Below are 23084 nucleotides of genomic sequence, written 5' to 3' on the forward strand. Positions count from 1 at the left end.
AGCGAAAAGGAGAGGAGGCGGGTTGTCCTTCCCTTTTTCGCCTGGAGGGGAGGGGAGGGGAGGGGGCGGGAATAAGTCGAGCGCTCTGCTCCTTGTCGCTGTTCGATGAGCCCCGCTCGCTGTGATGGAGGAGGGCCTGCGGTTAGCTATTGGGAGTAGGACAGGGGTCTTCAAACTGGGCCCTTTTATGACTTGTGGACTTCAACTCCCAGAATTCCTCCGCCAGGCACACTGGCTGAAGAATTCTGGGAGTTGAAGTCCACAAGTCTTAAAAGGGCCAAGTTTGAAGACCCCCCTGGAGTAGGAGGAGAAGGATGCGGGAATTGCGGGGGGGGGGGAGGAGGAGGAGAAAGGAAACATCCGGCAGCCGTCAGGGGTCTGCACGTGGCGGGCCGGTTGACGTGCTAAAATGAAATAGCGTGGCGTGTGGTTTTCTGTTGCCTTTCGTGTTGTGCGCTCGAGGTGCAGGCTCGTGGGGAAGGATTCTCATTTAGGCAATAGAAACAAGCGTTGCAACTTGGGCAATGTACTTAAGCAGATTCTGTGTATACAGCGCCTGTATGTGCATATTTAGCATACGTGTAGGAAGAAAAAAAAATCAGATCTTAGGTCAGGGGTCTTCAAACTTGGCCCTTTTATGACTTGTGGATTTCAACTCCCAGAATTCCTCAGTCCACAAGTCATAAAAGGGCCAAGTTTGAAGACCCCTGTCTTAGGTCATTGGGATTTGTTTAGATTCTGAGCTGAAAAACTTTCCAAAACGTTGTTTAAAAACTACAGTATCTGAGTTCATAGAATACGTTCAGAACCAATTATTTAATAAATGAATTAATTTAATAAGTATATAAATCCAGCTGCCTGAGTTTGCATTTTCATTAAACCATAAATCAACATTGACTGAATTAACACAATGAGTCACAAATTGGTGAAATGTATTTTAGCTTAAGAATTGTATAATGTCATTCATTAGCACAAGAACCCTATTTAGTTTTTTTTTGTTGTTGTTAGCTGCGAAGTCGTGTCCGACCCATCGCGACCCTATGGACAACGTTCCTCCAGGCCTTCCTGTCATCTCCCATCTTCTGGAGTCCATTTAGGCTCACGCCTACTGCTTCAGTGACTCCATCCAGCCACCTCGTTCTCTGTCGTCCCCTTCTTCTCTTGCCCTCAACCTTTCCCAGCATTAGGCACTTCTCCAGTGAGTCCTTCCTTCTCATCAGGTGGCCAAAGTATTTGAGTTTTAGCTTCAGGTTCTGGCCTTCTAAAGAGCAGTCAGGGTTGATCTCCTCTAGGACTGACCGGTTTGATTGCCTTGCAGTCCAAGGGACTCGCAGGAGTCTTCTCCAGCACCATAGTTCAAAGGCCTTGATTCTTTGACGCTCAGCCTTTTTTGTGGTCCAACTTTCACTGCCATAAGACCATAGCCTTGACTATATGCACTTTTGTTGACAGGGTGATGTCTCTGCTGTCTAGATTTGCCATGGCTTTCCTCCCAAGGAGCAAGCGTGTTTAATTTCTTGGCTACAGTCCCCATCTGTAGTGATCTTGGAGCCCAGGAAAATAAAATCTGTCACTACCTCCATTTCTTCCCCATCTATTTGCTAGGAATTGAGAGGGCCGGATGCCATGATCTTGGTTTTCTTAATGTTAAGTTTCAAGCCAACTTTTGCACTCTCCTTCTTCACCCGCAACAAGAGGCTCTTTAGTTCTTCTTCACTTTCTGCCATTAGAGTGGTATCATCTGCATATCTTAGGTTGTTAATATTTCTCCCGGCAATCTTAATTCCAACTTTTGATTCATCTAGCCCTGCCTTTCTCATGATGTGCTCTGCATATAAGTTAAATAGGCAGGGCGACAGTATACAGCCTTGCCGGACTCCTTTCCCAATTTTGAACCAATCAGTGGTTCCGTGTCCAGTTCTCACTGTTGCTTCTTGGCCCACATATAGGTTTCTCAAGAGACAAATAAGATGGTCTGGTACACCCATCTCTTTAAGAACTTGCCACAGTTTGTTATGATCCACACAATCAAAGGCTTTAGCATAGTCAATGAAGCAGAAGTAGATGTTTTTCTGGAACTCTCTAGTTTTCTCCATGATCCAGCGTATGTTGACAATTTGATCTCTAGTTCCTCTGCCTCTTCGAAATCCTGCCTGTACTTCTGGTAGTTCTCGATCCACATACTGCTGGAGTCTAGCTTGTAGGATTTTAAGCATAACTTTACTAGCATGAGAAATGAGTGCAATGGTGCGATAGTTTGAACATTCTTTGGCACTGCCTTTCTTTGGAATTGGAATGTAAACTGATCTTTTCCAATCCTGTGGCCACTGCTGAGTTTTCCAGATTTGCAGGCAAATTGAGTGTAGCACTTTTACTGCATCGTCTTTTAAGATTTTGAATAGCTCAGCTGGGATACTGTCACCTCCACTAGCTTTGTTGTTGCTCAAGTTGTTCTAAGGCCGACTTCACTTCACATTCTAGGATGTCTGGCTCGAGGTCAGTGGCCACCTCATTGTGATTATCAGGGACGTTAAGCTCATTCTTGTATAGTTCCTCTGTGTAATTTTACCACCTCTTCTTAATCTCTTCTGCCTCTGTTAGGTCCCTGCCATTTTAGTCCTTTATCATGCCCATTTTTGCATGAAACATTCCCTTCATCTCTCCAATTTTCTTGAAGAGATCTCTGGTCCTCCCTATTCTATTGTTTTCTTCTATTTCTTTGCACTGTTCATTTAAGAAGGCATTCTTATCTCTTCTACCTATTCTCTGGAATTCTGCATTCAATTGAGCGTATCTTTCTTTTTTTCCCTTGCCTTTCACTTCCCTCCTTTCCTCAGCTATTTGCAAAGCTTCCTCAGACAGCCATTTTGCTTTCTTGCATTTCTTTTTCTTTGAGATGGTTTTGGTTGCTACCTCTTGTACAATGTTGCAAAACTCTGTCCATTGTTCTTCAGGCACTCTGTCTATCAGATCTAATTCCTTAAATCTATTTGTCACCTCTACTGTATATTCAACAGGTATATGATTTAATTCATACCTGAGTGACCTAGTGCTTTTCCCTACTTTCTTCAGTTTAAGCCTAAACTTTGCAACGAGAATCTCGTGGTCTGAGCCACAGTCAGCTCCTGGTCTTGTTTTTACTGACTGTATAGAGCTTCTTCATCTTTGGCTGCAGAGCACATAGTCAATCTGTGTTGACCGTCTGGTGATGTCCATGTGTAGAGCCGTCTCTTGGGTTGTTGGAAAAGAGTGTTTGCTATGACCATCGTATTTTCTTGACAAAATTCTATCAGCCTGTGCCCTGCTTCATTTTGTACTCCAAGGCCAAACTTGCCTGTTATTCCGATTATCTTTTGGCTTCCTACTTTAGCATTCCAATCCCCCATGATGATAAGGACATCATTTTTTGGTGTTAGTTCTATAAGGTGCTGTAGGGCTTCATAGAACCGGTCAATTTCATCCTCTTCAGCACTGGTGGTTGGGGCATAGACTTGGACTACTGTGATATTGAATGGTTTGCCTTGGATTCGAACTGAGATCATTCTGTCATTTTGAGGATTGTATCCCAGTATTGCTTTTCCTACTCTTTTATTGACTATGAAGGCTACTCCATTTCTTCTGAGGGATTCTTGCCCACAGTAGTATACCTGATGGTCATCTGAATTAAATTCACCCATTCCTGTCCATTTTAGCTCGCTGATTCCTAAAATGTCGATGTTCAGTCTTGTCATCTCTTGTTTGACCACGTCCAGCTTTCCTTGATTCATGGATCTTACATTCCAGGTTCCTATGGAGAAAAAATCTTTACAGCATTGGACTTTCCTTTCACCACCAGACGCATCCACAGCTGAGCGTCCTTTCGGCTTTGGCCCAGTAGCTTCATTCTTTCTGGCACTACTAGTACTAGCCCTCTGCTCTTCCCCAGTAGCATATTGGACGCCTTCCGACCTGAGGGGCTCATCTTCCAGCGTCATATCGTTTTGCCTTTTCGTACTGTCCATAGGGTTTTCATGGCAAAGATACTGGAGTGGGTTGCCATTTCCTTCTCCAGTGGATCACGTTTTGTCAGAACTCTCTGCTATGACCTTTCCGTCTTGGGTGGCCCTGCACGGCATAGCTCATAGCTTCATTGAATTACACAAGCCGCTTCGCCACGACAAGGCAGTAATCCATGAAGGGGGGAGAAAAGGCACACACTAATAAAAAAAAAAGTTTCGCCCTTTATAGCTTTTGAGCTTTCTCACGCTAACAATTCTTGAGCTGCTAAAGATTTCTTTTCGTCCAATACACATTTCCTTATCTATCAAGTTAAGCACAGCTTGTTGCAGTACTATGCTCTGAATACACAACTGCTGGCATGCAGCCCCTGGGGCTTTTTCTCCTAGAGCAGTACATTTAAAGTTACAGCTAAACTTTTTCTCTTTGGTCAGCACAATTTTAAGTTACATCAAGGCGAGGTACAGAAAGCAAACAGGAAAGAATGAACAATAGCTGGGTTATTCATTAAATATTATATTCTGATCCCTTCAGTTTTGTAACTTAGCATTTGTGTAAACCCAATTATGACTTATTTGATAAAATGATTAAATTACAATTTAGGATAATACATGAATCAGTTGATCAACATTTAGATATCACCAGCAGAAATATAACTTTATCTTTTAGAATATTTCTAAACATTCCATCACAGCTACTTGACTGAGCAGGTGGTGGGGGACTCATTTCAATCAAGTAAAATTTAAACCCTCACAGCTAATAGTGCTAGAGGTTCCAGAGAATAAGGAATGACCAGGATGGATGCAAGTTAGCTGTCTAGACAGGCAAGTTCATCTTATTTTGGATGATAAATTGACAAAACTACTTTTTGCAATACTGTTTCCTATTGTATTTTCATTTAATAACTTTTCTGAAAATACAGTTCCTCAGAGATTTATTCGAAACTGCTTTTAATTTCTCAAAAGGAAATTTCTCAACTGGTGCTGGAAATTTGATATTTTAGCCTCCCCTTTCTTCAGGACATTGAATGTTCCATCCTGCCACCTGTTTTTTTCTGTTAATGTTAATGATAAATGGAGTTGGTCAACACTAGTCTGGAGCTGAAATGCAGCACAGCTGAAGCTGCCAAGATCCTTCTGTTGCAATTCCACCCCCCACGACCCCCCCATGAAAATTTCAGTCAGCGTATGATCGCAAGAAACACGTGCAGAGGTAAGGAATTGGCTATGTAATTATCTTTTTCTCATAACAAAGATGAATGTTCTTTAAATGTTAGATCATCACACATTTTATGGGAAACAAAAATTTCTCACCATGAAAATCCAAAATAGTTTATTGGGAATACTGTACAGCATAGGCTGAGATAGACGGAAGGTTTAAAAATACATTGGTGAAACTTGCTTAGTTTCTAAAGTAAACACGGACAGACGTTTAAGCCGATCTGAAATTAAACCAAACAGCATTTGATTTAAAAGTATATGAATTTATCCTTCCTTGGCATCTGAACTAGAGTCACAAGTCTTTAATAATCAAGGCCAAAGATACCTTTTGCAATGTTGAAGTGGAGGAGTAGATGCAAGACTGTAATTAAAATTGATGTGGTTAAAACTGATTATAAGAAATAATCCCATGAAATGTTTTAAATTATTTTTAATTGAAGCAGAAACAAAAGTTACAAGAAAAAAAGTAAAGCTTTTTCCCCCTGCCTCTTTGACATCTAGTTTTGCCTGAAGAGCTGTTTGTTATTTTGTATAGTCTGCTGAAATAGGTTTTGCTGTTTTGTGTAGTGTTAGTTGAGATCCCAATGAAACAGAATGGGGTTGCACTTCTGAAAGGGTTTGGAATTATGCTTTTAAAATATAACATAGCACACCACAGATGTTTAGCTTTTTGTCTACGTCTAAGTGTGAAAGGACACAACTCACTTGCTCCTTTGCTGCACAAAGTTGCAGTTTAAAGTACTCTACTACAGTTAAATACCCTACTATTTGACATATCACCTTTGAACCTAGTGAAAAGAATTGGTATATTGCAAGATCCAATCTGTGTGCACACATTCCCGTAGAGAGAAGTTCCCTGAGGATGGGCTTCAGTACAAGTCTGAAAGTTTAGAAGACTAAACCTCTGGTCCTGGTGAATGACCCAGATTGGATCCTGCAACATTATCCTGGGATACACATATTTGCCTTCATTCGTGAGAATTGGTATTTAAATACAGTAGATAAATTTCAGAAATTCCCTTAATGTGTTCCCATTTTTAACAGTGATTCATTTCAGTTTGCAATGTAATAATAGATGTATTCCCATATTACTCAAATCATGTGGTTAAATAGGTTTGGGTCTAAGCAGAACTTAAATAATAATTTAATCAGTTTCAGCCCCAATACTAGAATGTTTTCGGTTCTATTAGAGATCTGAATGGAGATGATAATATCTTACTGTCTTGGGTTCACACATTTCACAAAACCATGATTTGAATTTATCACAGTTACAAAACATCTTGTGGCTGGATTTGCAATCAAATTGACAATTGACCAAGTCATATGATTGCTTAATCTGTCAGCCTGAATTCTGTCTTGATTTTTACACATTCTTCTATAACACAAATACTTTTATTTTGTATACTGTATTGCATTTACTCCCATTTCATTTTTTTACAGATCTGCATTCATGAATTGGTTTTCTGTTCTGGCAAAAAATGATTGGAGAACCACCTTTATATTGTGGAACAGCAATGCTGCATTGCCTCATTATCTACCCAGTTTGAGAAGATATTTGCATAGTGAGTGTATTCTGAAGAGATTACTCCTTTTTTTTTTGGAGGGTCGGGTGATCAAATGTAAAAGAGACAGGCATAATTTAACTTGCATGCAATTGTTAAAAATGGAATTTTGTGTCTGGACTGTAGAGTCAAAGAATTTGGTTTGCTTTTCCATTCTAAGTGAATGGACCGGATTTTATTTTTTTTTATTAAAGTTGCAGCTTTAATCATCGCAGAGTGTATGCCTTTGAATAAAATTTCTTAATGAGGAAAGTTGCTACCAGACTCCTACTTTTCACAGACATTTCTTTCAACTTTACCCACCTTCTGATTAAAACATATTGACATGACATCAGTGCAATAAAGAATAAAATATATAATATTAAGCGAAATTAAGCAACACAAAATCATTCTGTATATTTGTAGTTAAGTCACTGAGTAAAACTGAGAGGGGCAAAAAATATGCCATTATCTTAATTATAGATTTTCAAATGAGAAATAAACAGTTTTCATCTAGACCAGGGGTAGGCAACCTCGGCTCTTTTATGACTCATGGACTTCAACTCCCAGAATTTCTGAGTCAGCTATGAGTCATAAAAGAGCCGAGGTTGCCTACCCCTGATCTAGACTGTAGATTATAAGGGCTTCAGGCTATCACCTCTGTTTTTGAAAAAAAAAATGATGATTTGTGGATTTAAAGATTAAGAAAGATATTGAATTCAGGGGCTGAAGGGATTTGTATGATATCTAAGAGGAAGTGGGTATAGTAAAATTGTAATCGTTAAAATGATTGGAAGTTATTGATATATTGTAAAGTTATGTTCTTATTTAATTTCTTTTTTCATTCTAAATAAAAATTCTTAAATAACTTTTTAAAAAAGAAAATATTTCTGTTTTAAACTCAAGTTAGTGAAATCTGCATGGTTTGATATTATTTTGTGGGTTTTTTATTGTCAGCTACTATTTCTTCTTTGGGTTGTATTTTGTATGTTTTAACAGTGACCTATATTGTGCATTTTTATTTTTAAACTTTTTTTCTAACAAGAATGACTGTAGCCAGAGGGATAGTCATATAAATTTAAATAAATAATCTCTGATATTTGAATAAGTGGGTAATCATATTCTGTAGATAGGATAGATTTTCTGTTTGTTATTATAACAGAAAACTAATGAAAATAAAGTGGCTTATATCTCCCCTATAATGCAGCAGATGGAGATATTACACAGTATTACACAATAATACCCAATTTTCATAATATTTATCTAATCTAAAAAACTATGCCTCGGTCCAGAGTTTCTGTTTAATTATTTTACCAGGAAGGTATATTTATCCTACTCAACAAGGAAAAACCACACTTTAAGGACACACCTCTATTCTCTATTCAAATTGCCTGATTTGTTCACATTGGAAGAAATATGACATAGAGAAATCAAAATTTTGTATTACAATTTTTAAAATATTTTTGAATTACTGTTAATGATAAAAAAGGAACAAAACACAAAACACATGCACAATAAAAAACTACATAAGTGCTTAAAAATGAAAAAATACAACAGAAAAAATGTAAAATGTATCACAATAAACAGTTACAATTTCATAGATAGTTATTCAATGTAAATATTATGTAATTTCATTTCCAATATCTATATAACAATTTTTAACCTACTGTATTTTGTATAAATGAGTTTCATGATATTTATCCATGCTTTTTGAAGTAGGATTGTGATCTATACTGACCAGAATTATTTTATGGGCTTTCATAAGTCATAGATCATAATTTATGTAGCCTATATTCTCTATATTATGTAGCCATAGGAGTCCATTTTAGCCAGTAACTAATGTGTTGATGTGCTGGAAAAAAACAATGGTTATGTCCTTATTTCCATCCTCAAATAAATTGAGTGCTTTTTAGGATCCATAAAACCATTTTTAAGATAATTGTTGGAAGATATATAATTGATCAAGTTAATATAAGCCTTATCTTTTCATCTCATATAATACCTGGTATTGTACTTATAATTTGTGCTTTAATAATCTGAGAATAAAGCATATCTATCTGCTGCCAGGCTTAGGAATCTTAGGAAACCATTCTTGATTGGACCAACCTTTCATCTTAATGCTTTTATTTAAAAATTTCTTGAGCTTGAAATATTAAATTTCAAGTTAGCATTAAGTGAAAACTAGATCATTTATGTTTGGCCAACATATCATTTGTAGTTTTTTTCTGCCTAACTTTAAACATATCTGCTTTATATTTATCACAATTAAATGTTAACATATTATTCTGGCAGTAACATCTAAGGTCTGTCTGGGCATAAGAAAATAAAACCATATCAGTTGCATGGCATAAAATTTGATGTTGAATATGATAACAGCAGCACGGTTAATGGTGGGACAATATTGGAAGAAGGATAGCTTGCCCACTATAGAAGAGTGGGTGTTTAAAGTTTCGAATCTTGCAGAAATGTCTAAGATTTCTGCTTATTTGAAAGATCATTCACAGGAAAGATATATTTCAGTTTGGAGGAGATGGATAAATTGTATTCAGAACAAATATGGGACTAAAAAGTTCCATTTAGCTTATGAGTAGATTTTAGTGGGATATTGTTATTGGTACTTTGTTTGTAGTTATGTTAAAGGGGAGTTAAAGCACATTATGAATTTGGTTAATTGTATATTATGCATAATTTTTATTTAGAATATGATTATTGTAACTATAATCCTGTATTTAGCTCTGGGAAGTGGGGGGGGGGGAAGTGGGTGGGTTTGGGGTGGGAGGGATTTGGGGATATATTGTAAAATTTTGTTTTTGTAAAACTCTTTAATAAAAAAAAAGTGAGATCTTTCTTCCTTAAATAGACAAAAGAAAGAAATGCAGGTTAGTTAGTTCTTGAATTGAATCATTAATAATGAGTAGTTAAATATATTTTATTTTAGATGGTGACTTCAACATTCATCCCTTGGTAAAACAAGCTATGGAGAGTAGAAAACCAATTGTTGCCTTGGAAAGCACTATAGTCACACATGGCATGCCATATCCACAGAATCTGAGGTAGGCTATTTCAAGCTTTTATCTCATGCTTCAATTAATGTTAGGTGGATGTGCTTTTTAGATAATCTTGGACATTCTCCTACTTGTACCTAGCCAAGTAAAAACGTGCTCTGGAAATTTTTCTTTTTCTGCTATGTCCTCTTAAGACAGGGATCCCCAACCCCCGTTCCATGGACTGGCACCGGGCTGTAGCATGCCAGAAACCAGGCCATGCAAACAAGTGAAGCCCCATCTGTGGGAAACCTCGCCCCCCACCCCCTGGTCTGCAGAAAAACCTCTCTCCATGGAACTGGTCCCCGGTGTCCAAAAGGTTGGAGGCCACTGCTCTAGGAAATCATTCAATTTATTCCCACTAATGAGCGAAAAGCATCTTTACATATATCAGCATCAACATACTGTTTTCTCTCTTAAGCTAAGAGCATTTGATGCTAGCAGCAGGATGTGAGAGATCTTTGCTGTCCGTTACATGAGAGGCAAAATCAGAGGGTCAGTTGTGGATGGGATCAGAGAGTTACTTATTGTGACCATCTTAAACTAAGACAAGTCCAAAGATGCTAGACGCAGACATGTCAAACACAAGGCCCGGGGGCCGGATCCGGCCCGCGAAGTGGTTTCATGTGGCCCGCGAAGCCATCCTGGAAACAGTGAGGGAACGGCCCCCACTGCCTTAGCCCTGGCCCAGAGACCCTCCTCCTGCCAGAGACCCTCAGATCTGTCCCACTCCTGCCCAGGCCCCCATAGGTACCCTTGATACGAACGATGTAGAGCTGGCCACGCCCACCCAGTAGGCCATACACACTCTAGCCACGCCCACCCAGTAGGCCACGCCCACCCAGACCATACCCACCCGGCCCCCTGAGGGCAACCGCAATGCTGATGCGGCCCTCAATGAAATTGAGTTTGACACCCCTGTGCTAGAGAATTCCTGGAAGCCTGGCACTCTGACAGTATGGCCATCAATAGACACATAGACATAAACAACATTGTGTGCAAAAGTGATAATCAACAAGGCAAAAAGGGGACAAAATGATGAAAATACCTCCCCACCAGCAATCAGCACCTAGATGAGCATAGATTAACAAGATTAACATCAGAGCAGCAATCAAGAAGTAAACAATATCCCAGTCAAAGAATAGCCAAACAAGCTAGCAGTAAACAGCCCAACCAAAAAACCTCCAAGACCTTTTCCACCAAGATTGACAGGGCAAACCACTAGTAAATTGTGAGCAAATCCCATTCCTTGCTAACACTGATGATGTTACCTAATCACTAATAACACTCATCTAAACAAAGAATACCATGACAGATCATAAAACTGACCTGCCTGACCGACTGTCCTATGACCGTGGAGGGAGCAGCATAACCATTTCAATGGCCAGAGGTGCTTTGGCTCTCATAATTTCAAACAGTCATCAAAAGACTTAAGGGCTACCTGTAGTAAGGCAAGTACTTGAACTCTCTACCTCACAGGACTGGCCTTTTTCTGCTCCATCTCCTTTTGTCAAAATCGCACTGCAAGCTCCGCTTTTTCTGGATGTGTGAATGATATCAATTGCTAAGTGAGACAATTGCTAAGACAATGGCTAAATGAGACAGTTACTAAGTGAGTTTTTCCCCCTTTTATGACCTTTCTTGTCCCAGTTGTTACATGAACCACTGCAGTTGTTAAGTTAGTAACACGGTTGTTAAGTGAATCTGGCTTCCCCATTGACTTTGCTTGTCAGAAGGTCGCAAAAGGTGATCACATGACTCTGAGAAACTGGAACCATCATAGATACATGCCAGTTGCCAAGCATCTGAATTTTGATCATGTGACCATGGGCATGCTGCAACAGTTGTGTGAAAAACGGTCATATGTCACTTTTTCAGTGCCATTGTACCTTTGAATGGTCCCTAATGAATGGATTACCTGTATTGGAAGTTATCAAATGGCTAAGCTTGTAAGCCGCCCTGAGTCTTCGGAGAAGGGCGGGATATAAATGGAAGTAAAATAAAATAAAAAAATACCCTTTTCAGTTTAAAATGATCCCACACCAAAAGAAAGAGGCAGGGATCAAAAACTAGGATAAAAACTCTTACCTTTCATAGTTTGACAGTCTCGAATTACACTCTCCTGGTGAAACCAGTTCTAGAGATTTCCTCCTTCCCAGTGTGCATGTGACACGTTTGCCAAAGCTACACTTCAGATGGTATTGCAACTTCCACCTCTGACTGTGTAGAGTTCAGGTAGTTTAGATGATAAAATGGGCTATCAGCAATGGAAGAAAATTGCTTGACTGTTCATCAGGACACTGAGAAGATACATCATCAAAGCAAAAATTAGTCAACAGAGATGGGCAAAAGTGTCTACACAGAGACAAGTTGTATATTTTCATCAGTGCCACGTGGGAAGGCATGCAAATCATGATGATGATGGTGATGATGATGATGATGATGATAGAAATACTAATACTAATAAAAATATTATATATAGTGTAGAACGGGTAGGCAACCTTGGCTCTTTTATGACTCGTGGACTTCAACTCCCAGAATTCCTGAGCCTGGGAGTTGAAGTCCATGAGTCATAAAAGAGCCAAAGTTGCCTACCCCTGGTGTAGAATATATATGTATAGTGTGAATGATGGAGAAAAAAATGATTAATCTACTTCTTTTCTCTAGGATGCTTAAATCCTCTTCATACAAATTTGGACAGGGAAGGGTATATATACCCTCATTCTCTACCTCCACCACTCTCCCCAATTCTCTGCAGAGCCAGTTAAAGAAAAAATAAAATTTCTTCAATATTTGTATATTTGCCCTCTGTTCATTTTAGTGGTCTGTGTATTAATATTATTAGCAGTAATATAGCTATTCCTTCCACTTTCTATATCTTCACTCCTGGTGTATTAAGTGAAGCTGTTGATATCCTGTCCTGTGTCCGAAGGCTTGCAAATAATAATAATAATAATAATAATAATAATAATAATAATAATAATAATAATAATAATAATAATAATAATAATAATAATAATCAAAAGGGATGGCGCTTGTGTCATATGAGATTGATTTATTTGATCTTCCCCCAAATTACTTATAGGTTTAGCACAGGACTGAAAAAGGGTAACAGTAGAATGACAAAATCAGACCTCTCCATGTTACCTCTCAAACAGAGAGATAGATGGATCTGAAAGTCAACATTTGTTGTTTATATAAAGAAAAGAGAAATCCTAAATAAAAGTTGTTTGTGACTCGCCTCTTTATGACACTCGTTTTTTCTCCTGTTTCTTACTTTTTAGACTCAGCTTTGTTTATAACAGAATAAGATGTTAGAGGGAAAATACAGGAAAACGTCTATAGTCAAACCTCCCTTTTCGTGCTGGAGTGCTATGACTGAGCTGTTTTTCCCAGCACATAACTACTCTTGAAACAATTTTGTGAACAGAAAGCAGTTTTCCTTTTTTAACTGCAAGGAAGTCTTTTTTTCCTTTTGAAGGTTGCCTTTTTCAAGTCACTGCATCCACTGGATTGTGGTTTCACCAATAACTATGTTAACCAAAAGCTAACCAGTCCTTTGTATGTTTTATAAGGGACCAGATGCTGCCAGTGTAACATTTATGCATGTAGTTGGAACTAAATCTGTATATTAAGGAGCAAGAGTTGTAGATTGTGCAGAAAAACGTAACTGAATAAAATGCAGTATAAATGGGGCCAAGGCATTCGTTCTCTGTTATCTTAAATATTTTGTTTTTTATCCTCTTCGTTTTTCTTTCTTGGTCTGTGTTGCCATATATTGAATTTTCAAGCATGGCCAGAGAAGTGGAAGAAATTGTCAGAGCAAATGGGTGTGTGCCAGCAACTATTGGCATATTAAATGGCCGTATCCATGTGGGCCTCCAAGATGAAGAACTTGAGATCCTTGCAACAGCCAAGGACGTAATGAAGGTCTCTCGTAGAGACTTCCCCTATGTCCTCAGCCAGGTACTTGATGGAATTCCTCATTATTCAAATTTGCTTGTGTTACATAAATAATTCAGGGATAAGGTTCAGTTGGTAGATGTTTTCCTGTGACTGAATCTGCAAAACAAGTACTCAAACAGCTGGGTTTAGGATTAGGCAAAATTATCTCCAGTTGGCAGCTAGAGTTTGTTGAACTTTCCCTGGGCCTTTGAAACTTTGGAGATGCTATTTCCAAGCAAATATTTGTTATTTCATATTGAATTTCATTTATGGACTTGCTTCTCTCTGTTGCTTAGGGAAACTAATTATCTGAAGTGCAATCAGACACAAGCCAAGCAATGTGTATAGAAAAAAGTTGAAAATAATCAATAGAGTTTGCTTCTTAGTGTAGAGCGGCTTCTGTGTACAAAGAGACTGAAGTCCCTTTTATACCAGCAACCTCACCAGTTTGTTTTTTTAGTTGCTTTGTGACCAGACACCTTGGCATCCATTCTGTAAATAAGTAAGCCACTTATAGAAGCTATTTGATGACTTGCCTTACAAATGTGCTCTTAACATTCCAGATGTATCTACCAGCCCCAAACAGTTGCCTGTTCCATCCTTCTCACATTCAGCATAGCGTTTTTAAAGAGTGCCTTCATTTTCTAGGGAAGCTAAGCAGCCCAAGAACAAGCTTTTCACACTGGAGTCAGCAACATTGGCATTGCCACCCTGATTTGCATCCAGCCTATAAAAAGGAGGCAAAAGGCTGTTTGACTCCATGTGAGTATGAAAAGGAACAGTAGTTCTCAGTCTCTCTGTTTTGTTTATGCTTGGAAGTTACCGTGTATCCGGTAACCTCATGTCTGCTTTTCAATTCATAGAGCCATAAAATCTTAAGAGTTGGAGGAAGAGCTCAGATACCCATTCAGCATCTTGAATCCGACTAGTGATTAAGGAGTTCTTTTCACTGCTGAGTAGTGCTTGCTATTCAGAGGTTTCTCCTAATGTTCCACAAGACGTGGCTTTTTCTGCAAATATTATTTATTTTAATCTCAGTGTCCAAGGCAACAGAGAACGTGTCATTTGTACAAGAGCTCTTCAAATATTTGAAGTCTCTATTATGACACCCTGTAATTTTTCCTCCCACAATCCTTATTATCATCGTTGCTTGAATGTCTAGGGAAAAAACATTTGGGAATAAAGGCAGGTCCTTGTTATCAAAGATAACGCCATAAGGCAAATACAAAGTATTGGGGTTTAAAAGTGCATTATTTAAAAGGGGAAGCTGGACTGTTTTTTGAGGAAGAAGAAGATGTTTCGCTTCTTGGATAGAAAGCGAAATATCTTCTTTTTCTCCTTCCTCAAAAAAATAGTCCAGATGACTGAAAATCTCCATAGATATATTGGAGTTTAGCTGAATTCTCAGATTGAATTGGCATAGGATTCGTTCACACATTGCACTAAACCATAATGTTATGCTTATTTTTCTCTTCAGAATAATATAGGAATCTAATGTTTTAGCTTATCATTATAGGTGAAAGCCATTATAGATTGTTCAACAAATCAAGATTTTAAAAATTTCCATCTTAACTTTATCTATGAAAACATTTCGACTTTTCACACATACTGTATCACTTATTGCTTATTTGAAAAATGTGAAATCTGAATAATGGTTGATTGTTCCATGACAGGGATTGTCTGGGGGAACTACTGTGGCAGGAACCATGGTTGTGGCACATAAAGCAAGAATTCCAGTATTTGTAACTGGAGGAATTGGAGGGGTCCACCGGGGAGGAGAAAAGAGTAAGATAAACATCATTTTAATTACAAATCAAAGCCTTAATTCCCAAATGCTGTGTTACAAAACCATCTACCATTTTGTTACCCCCTATTGATGGAGTTGTAATAGGGACTCCATACTTATTTGTTGTTATGCTGTTTCAGCATATATTCACCTCTACATCTGGTTGAGTAACTGATGGAAAGTAAAGGCATAAAGGGAAATAAGTTTCATTTGTCCGAGATACTTAATATAGTTTTCCTTTGTTCAGTGTTTCTGGGTAAATGCATTTTTTCACTGAGCCTTGCATATAATATTTATAAAGATCTCCAGTTACAGGTTCCCAGATAATGGATGCTAAAAAAGACTTCTGACTGAACACGAGAAAAAAAATACATTTCTACCTAAGAACCAAACTAAACAATGTATCAGATTTATTACATGTAAAGAGTGTAATAAATGTATTATTAATGCATTTATCTTTCAAAAACTGCTGTTTTCAGGGATATAGGGAACCAGCAAAGGAGATGAAGATGCAAATCTTCTGGGATGGAAATTTTACTGGGAATCAGCCCCTGGTGATCAGTGTTATGATCAGGGCCTCCAATTGCACAAAATCCCAGTATATCCCTGTTAATTCCATAGAAGGAGAACTTTATATTAAGATTTTTGCTCTCTCTGAAATGGACAATCCATTTAGAATAGGAGAGAACAAGCATCTTAGGCATTTGACCACTTGTTCTCAGTCCAAGAAGAGGCGGTCCGTTTTATTGGTGGAGTGGACACAGTTGCACTGATTTTTCAGCAACTCTTTTTATTAGAATTACAGAGTTGGAAGGGACCTTGGAGGTCTTCTAGTCCAACTCTATATTCAAACAGGAAACCCTATACCATTTCAGACAAATGGTTGTCCAATCTCTTCTTAAAAACCACCAGTGTTGGAGCATTCACAACTTCTGGAAGCAAGTCATTCCACTGATTAATTGTTCTAACTGTCAGGAAATTTCTCCTTAGTTCTAGATTGGTCCTCTCCTTGATTAGTGTCCGTCCATTGCTTCTTGTCCTGCCTTCAGGTGCTTTGGAGAATAGTTGACTCCCTCTTCTTTGTGGCAACTCCTGAGATATTGGAACACTGCTATCATGTCACCCCTAGTCCTTCTTTTCATTCTTTTCAACTTTTAATGTCAGGATAGAAATCACGTCAAGTGCTACAAGGATGGCAAACTCAGGGGAAAAGAACCTCTTGGTGTAAGGAAGGATCTTTATTGTTAAGAGGCTAATGTACCAGAATCTTGAAAGCCTATCAAAGCAATTCTGTCATTCAACTAACTTCTCTATGTTATTTGTCCTGACTTTGATCCTGGAGTCATGCAGCCCTGACCTCATCCAATTCTTGTTCTCTCCTCCTTGCCACTTCACAACAACGTTGGTGTCATCTTTTGACCATGACATCCCCCATCCCACTCCCACTAATTATATGGAGTATAATTAGACTGACCATATTTTTTACCCCAATGCTGGACAGTCCTGTCACCATCTAAGAAGAACTACATATCAAAAACAGAAAAAGAATTGCAGTGGCAAACAAACTTGAATAATAAGTCAATCTTTCCTTACCTAAACAGATAAGGCTAGGCAAAAAAGTAGTATAAGCAGGAGCAGGATCTTCCTGCTGGCTTCCCCATTGACTTTGTTTACTCTTGGACAACTGGCAAGAAGCATCAGAAATTATGATTGCATGATGTAGAGATGCTCCAACAGTCACAACTTAGTAAATAAACTGGTCTGGACATCCTGGAAATTTCAATTTCATTGGGGTAATGAATCCCAGATTTTTTATGCATTCTTTAAGCTAGCAGCTTTTAGTACCTTGATTCAAAAATTATTACAGTATAATGTACCATTTGGGCTAACTTGACGGTACAGATAGATAAACACAATGAGAATTTTAGTGATAGGTATATCAATCCCCAAAAGGCTCTCTCTCTTTTTTTTTTTGAGTTTTTGAGCTTGATATTTTCAGGCCCGGACCATTTTTTTTTCTTCCTTTGTTCAGACATGTTTGTACTTCAAAGTATTATTTAATCCTTGAGAGGTCACATTGGCTCACAGTGTGCACCATTACTGCTTTTTAATTTAATTGTGTTTTTTTGGAAGTTTTCAATTTTGGTATCCCAGGCCAATGCCTACTCAGTCTTAGCCTGGAGCGAGCTCTGACTGGGGGAGATGGATCATTAATAGCATAAGGCAACTTCATATGGAAGGATAAATGGATTCCTTCCATTCCCCACCATTCAGTTAGAACTGAAGAAGTTTCTTGAATGAGAAGCAAAATGTTTTCAAGGAAGAAAAACCCAAGAAAGTTCCATTGCCTTTTGGAAAAGCACCTTTGGGGCAACTTAATATGTTATTTCATTATAGCATTTTAATATTTTTCTCTTGGGAAGTGTGAAAGAAATAGAGTAATATGTGAGATGTTTCCCAGAATTTGTACTGATATTTTATCCTATCTTTTTCAGCTTTGGATGTGAGTGCTGATCTGACTGAGTTAAGTCGTACTCCAGTTGCTGTAATTTCTGCAGGTGTTAAGTCTATACTTGATATTGGCAGGACACTGGAGTACCTGGTAAGCTAAAAAAATTATAGAATTTCAACACTGGGATCTTTGCACATTTGAAGGAGAGATTGAAGTGATCTGTGGGTAATTAGAGTTTACATATATTTTAAAATACATAAAATGCTGGAAATGTTGGATGGTACTTTTTCTGTGGCAATTTCTGATTGTGGAATCCTCTTCTTACTTAGTTTTAGAAGATTGTCAAACATTTTGCTGAATGATCTTAAGCAATTTGACCTCCCGGCTAGACTACTGCAATGCTCTCTACATGGGGCTGCCCCTGAGGACCACTCGGAGGCTTCAGCTGGTGCAGAATGCAGCCGCGCGAATTGTGATGGGAGTCTCCCGATATTCCCATGTAACACCTCTTCTCCGCGAGCTGCATTGGCTTCCAGTTGCCCTCCGGGTGAGATTCAAGGTGCTGGTGATGACCTATAAAGCCCTAAATGGCATGGGCCCGGATTATCTGAGGGAGCACCTGCTGCCAGCGTCAATTTCCCATCGTTCTGTGCACTCCCACAGGGAGGGCCTCCTCAGGGTACCGCCGGTCAAGGATTGCCGACGGGCGATCCCCAGGGGGAGGGCGTTCTCTGTGGGCGCGCCTGCCCTATGGAATCAACTGCCAACGGAACTCCGGACTGCCCCCGACCTTCGTTCATTTCGCCGGGACCTAAAAACCTGGCTCTTTGAGCTATCTGGTCTGGACTGAGGGGTTTTAATGTTTTTAAATTGTGATTTTAATTTTTGGGGGCTAGACGTTGGGTATGAGCCTTTCCTTCTACATGGCATTGTGTCCATTCTATTCACCCTTCTCATCTTACCTGTGCAGGAAACTCAAGGAGTCTCTGTGGCCACCTTTGGAAAATCAAAAGAGTTCCCAGCCTTCTTCTCTCACCAAAGTGGCTTCCAGGCACCATATCAGGTGCAGGATGAGAAAGCTGCTGCTCAGCTGATTGGTGAGCTGTCAGTAGAATAAGATGCATCTTGGATGAGTGGAACCTGAATAGAACTTCAGTTAAGAAGCTTCTCAATTTCTCTGTCAAAAATTGCATTACACTCCTGGTTGAAAACAAAAGCTCACTGATGTCAATAAGGTTTTCTTCTACATTAATAGACATAGGATCAAGCCAAAGCCATCCCAGAATTCCCCTCTGTATCTTCAGCTGTTTTGTCTCTCTTTCTCCTTGGCGTCTTCTGCTCTATCCTTCTACAGGCTTTGAATCCTATACCCACAACTGCCATTTTTCAGCAATTCCTGAGACCCAATTTGTACAGGCCACAAAATTAAGTGCTAAAGACTTTTTGAACTGTACCACACTATTGCAGTGGAAGTTGACAAATGTTGAATGCTGTCCCTGACCCCCCCTGACCAAAACCCACCCAATGCCCATCACCAAAACCCATTGAAAGTGGGTCTAGTTGACTTCTTGTTTTACTGTTTTTCAATATGCATTTTTTCTGATGCAAGCACTGAAGCATAAAAATTCTTACATGGAATCTACAGAACATGTAGAGCATGTTGATTCTATTGAACTGCAGCCTTTGAACACTCAGTTACTATATGTTACACAAAGCATGTGCTATCTTTCTACAGACAGCAAGTTCTCTTGTTTCTACTGCTTTTATCTTTGCAATTCTCTAATCAGTTGTTATAATTCCATTTTGTATTCCAGTTTTATGTATTTTACAAGATCCCAACATCTATTTACTATTCCTTGTTCTAGGCAGGCTTTCTGTGTTTATTTGATTGATTTTGGTCTGGCAATCAAAGCAGTAAATAAGGTTTAAAACAGACAGAATATAAAAAATAACAATACAGATTCAATTAGTAAATAAATGCTAAAGTTGTCTTACAGTTAAAAGATGAGAAAATAAATTCAGATTTATGAGTTGGGGGAGTTTAACTTTGAAGAGAATGCATTCCTTAGCATAAGAGAAATGCAGAAGAGGATTCCCTTCATGTTTCATAGAGAAGAGCCTATGACAATTTCTTTCTTTAAAAGATCTCTCCTGTTACTCTTCACATCTGTCAGGTTTACCATAGAATAAAAGGTAAAGGTAAAGGTTCCCCTGCACATGTGTGCTAGTCGTTTCCGACTCTAGGGGCCGGTGCTCATCTCCGTTTCAAAGCCGAAGAGCCAGCGCTTGTCCGAGGACATCTCCGTGGTCATGTGGCCGGCATGACTAGACGCCAAAGGCGCACGGAACGCTGTTACCTTCCCAGACAAACTCTTAGAGACGGTTCTTCTCTTCTACTGAACTCAGATGCTGCTTGATTTGGTAGAAAACTAGCATGGAATTTGCTAATCCCATGGGTCATCCCCATCCTACCTCAACCTACTGTAATTACTTGTCTTTTCTCCAAAGTAGGGAGACACAAATACGTGCTGGAGATTCCCCTTTGTGCCAAAATTAAAAATTATTGATACAGCTAAGGATCTTAAAACTATCTCATTTGTTGCCTGGGAGGTAGAGGGTAAGATGAAGGCAATTTAATAGGTCCGTGACAGAAAAACATTGCTAAGACATGTCTTGGTTAGGTACAAGTTGGGGGGAAAATAATAGTCAGATCCTGAGCAGTTTACAACTTTAAAATATAATACTTTAAATTATTCCTGGTAATCAGTTTGTAGTCATTGCAGATTTTTCAGTACAGGAATCCTATGATCCCCTCTGTCTTTCACTGGTAAACACTACATTTTGTACCAACTGTAACTTCTGGATACTTTTTCCAAGAGTAGAACATTTGTTTTGTACTCCAGACTCTGCTTAGATTTTTTGCTCACTATTGATCTGCAGCAGCATCCAACCATCATCACCAATATATCAGTTATGAAGATAGGCTTTATATTACTATGACTTAGTGAAACTATAAAGTGTTGTAAACAGTAGTCAGAATCAGTGTAGCCCAATGGAGGCAGATATGGTGGACCCATGTTTTCTTCACTTTCAGCCCCAGTTCTCTCAGCCCAGTCTATTTCAGTCTTTTGTTCTATGCGTTATGTGTGAGACACTTTTGTGCCATGCATGTTTGTTTGCTTTTTTGTTTATTAATCCATTTTCTATGGTTACCCATCTCAACAAATGATTCTGAATAGCTCCATATATTGTGTATGGAGCATTAACCATTGATTGAATTGTTTAACAAAGATAAGGCCATAGTCCAACAATGACTCTCTTTTCCTCAGCCAGATCACTAACTTTGCATCTTGACAGTGGAGTCCTGATTGCAGTTCCCTGTCCTCCACATGAAGCTGCTTCTGGGCAGCTTATTGAAGAAGCAATCCAGCAAGCTTTGGATGAGGCTCAGTAAGATTTTTTAAAATAAATTATCAATGTGCATAACAGTATAACAGCACAGTAATAGATGTGCAAAGTTTCCAGTTCAAATCTATTCATGTATAAGCTCATGCAATGCCTTTACATAGTATCCTTCATCATTTCGTCCCAAAGCAGCCTCTCAAGTATAACATGGGTTTGATCATTCTAATATTTCAAGGTGCTGGTGATGACCTATAAAGCCCTAAATGGCATGGGTCCGGGTTATTTATGGGAGTACCTTTTGCCGGCGTTAACTTCCCATCGCCCTGTGCGCTCCCACAGAGAGGGCCTCCTCAGGATGCCGTCGGTCAGGGAATGTCGACTGGCGGCCCCCAGGGGGAGAGCATTCTCTGTGGGCGCGCCTACCCTCTGGAATCAGCTTCCGGTTGAGCTCTGGATGGGTCCCGACCTTCGCTCGTTTCGCCGCGACCTGAAGACTTGGCTATTTGAACTTGCCAGCCTGGACTGAGGGACTGGGTTTTTAGATTTTAGATTTTAAATTTTAAAAATTTTAAATTTTAGCATATGTATATTGTTTAGGGCTATTTGATTGAATCTTATTTTAATTTTTATATATTATGTGTTGTTCATAGAGTTTTAATTGCCCTGTACACCGCCCGGAGTCCTTTCGGAGAGGGGCGGTATATAAATCCAATTAAATAATATTTCAGCTTAAGTATATACTGTAGTGATTTTGTACAGGAGACCCTTTGAGCATTCAGCAAGAGAGCAATATAAATTCTAGGAATGTTAAATTTTAACTAAACAGCTAAGGGGGTCCAAATCTGTACAGTGGCAGATTATGGTTCATGATCCAAAAAAGGAGGGGGATCAGATTGCAACATTGTGTCATCTATTCTCCAGATTTAATATCTCCACCCCCACCCCACCCCCATGAACACCACTGCCTCCAAGCAAGATTGTTGTACATGCCTAGGGATGATTTTTTCCTAACTTCTGCAACAGCAGGCAATGTTAAAGTAGTGGATAGTTTAGTTTAGTTTAGTTTAGTTTAGTTTTTATTAAATTTTTATACCGCCCTTCTCCCGAAGGACTCAGGGCGGTGAACAGGGCATATAATAAAAATACAAAAATACAAAAGTTAAAATAGAATTAAATTAATGCCCAAAATAAAACAATAAAATATACAAATATTTAAAACCCTAAATTAACTCCCCATCAGGCCAGGCCAGCTTGTTCGAATAGGTGGGTCTTTAACCCGCGCCGGAAGGAGCGGAGATCCGGTGCCATCCGGAGCTCAACCGGCAGTTGATTCCACAGAGCCGGGGCGCCCACAGAGAAGGCCCTCCCCCTGGGGGCCACCAGCCGGCATTCTCTGACCGGAGGCACCCTGAGGAGGCCCTCTCTGTGGGAACGCACAGGGCGGAGGGGAGTTGACGCCGGCAGCAGGTGGTCCCCGAGGTATTCCGGACCCATGCCATGTAAGGACTTGAAAACCATCACTAAGACCTTGAACCTCACCCGGAAGACAACTGGTAACCAATGCAGCTCGCGGAGCAAAGGTGTAACATGGGAGTACCGGGAAACTCCCAAGACAACTCTCGCGGCCGCATTCTGTACCAGTTGGAGCCTCCGAGTGGTCTTCAAGGGAAGCCCCATGTAGAGAGCATTGCAGTA

At 39.3% G+C, this 23084-nt stretch overlaps 1 protein-coding gene across 1 annotated transcript in view; it reads left to right on the forward strand.

Moving 5' to 3' along the window:
• Positions 1–5074: 5074 nt before the first annotated feature.
• LOC308670024 (uncharacterized protein) overlaps positions 5075–23084 on the forward strand; it is a 48909-nt gene continuing 30899 nt past the window's right edge. Inside the window, exons 1-8 of the mRNA XM_081331155.1 lie at positions 5075–5208; positions 6657–6778; positions 9696–9810; positions 13593–13767; positions 15420–15531; positions 18028–18134; positions 18955–19081; positions 21314–21434. Of these exons, the coding sequence (XP_081187281.1) occupies positions 6667–6778; positions 9696–9810; positions 13593–13767; positions 15420–15531; positions 18028–18134; positions 18955–19081; positions 21314–21434 (869 nt within the window). The 5' untranslated portion in view covers positions 5075–5208; positions 6657–6666. The remainder of the gene's footprint in view (positions 5209–6656; positions 6779–9695; positions 9811–13592; positions 13768–15419; positions 15532–18027; positions 18135–18954; positions 19082–21313; positions 21435–23084) is intronic.

This window comes from Vipera berus (assembly GCF_964194415.1).
Source record: "Vipera berus genome assembly, chromosome: 6".
NCBI lineage: Eukaryota > Metazoa > Chordata > Lepidosauria > Squamata > Viperidae > Vipera > Vipera berus.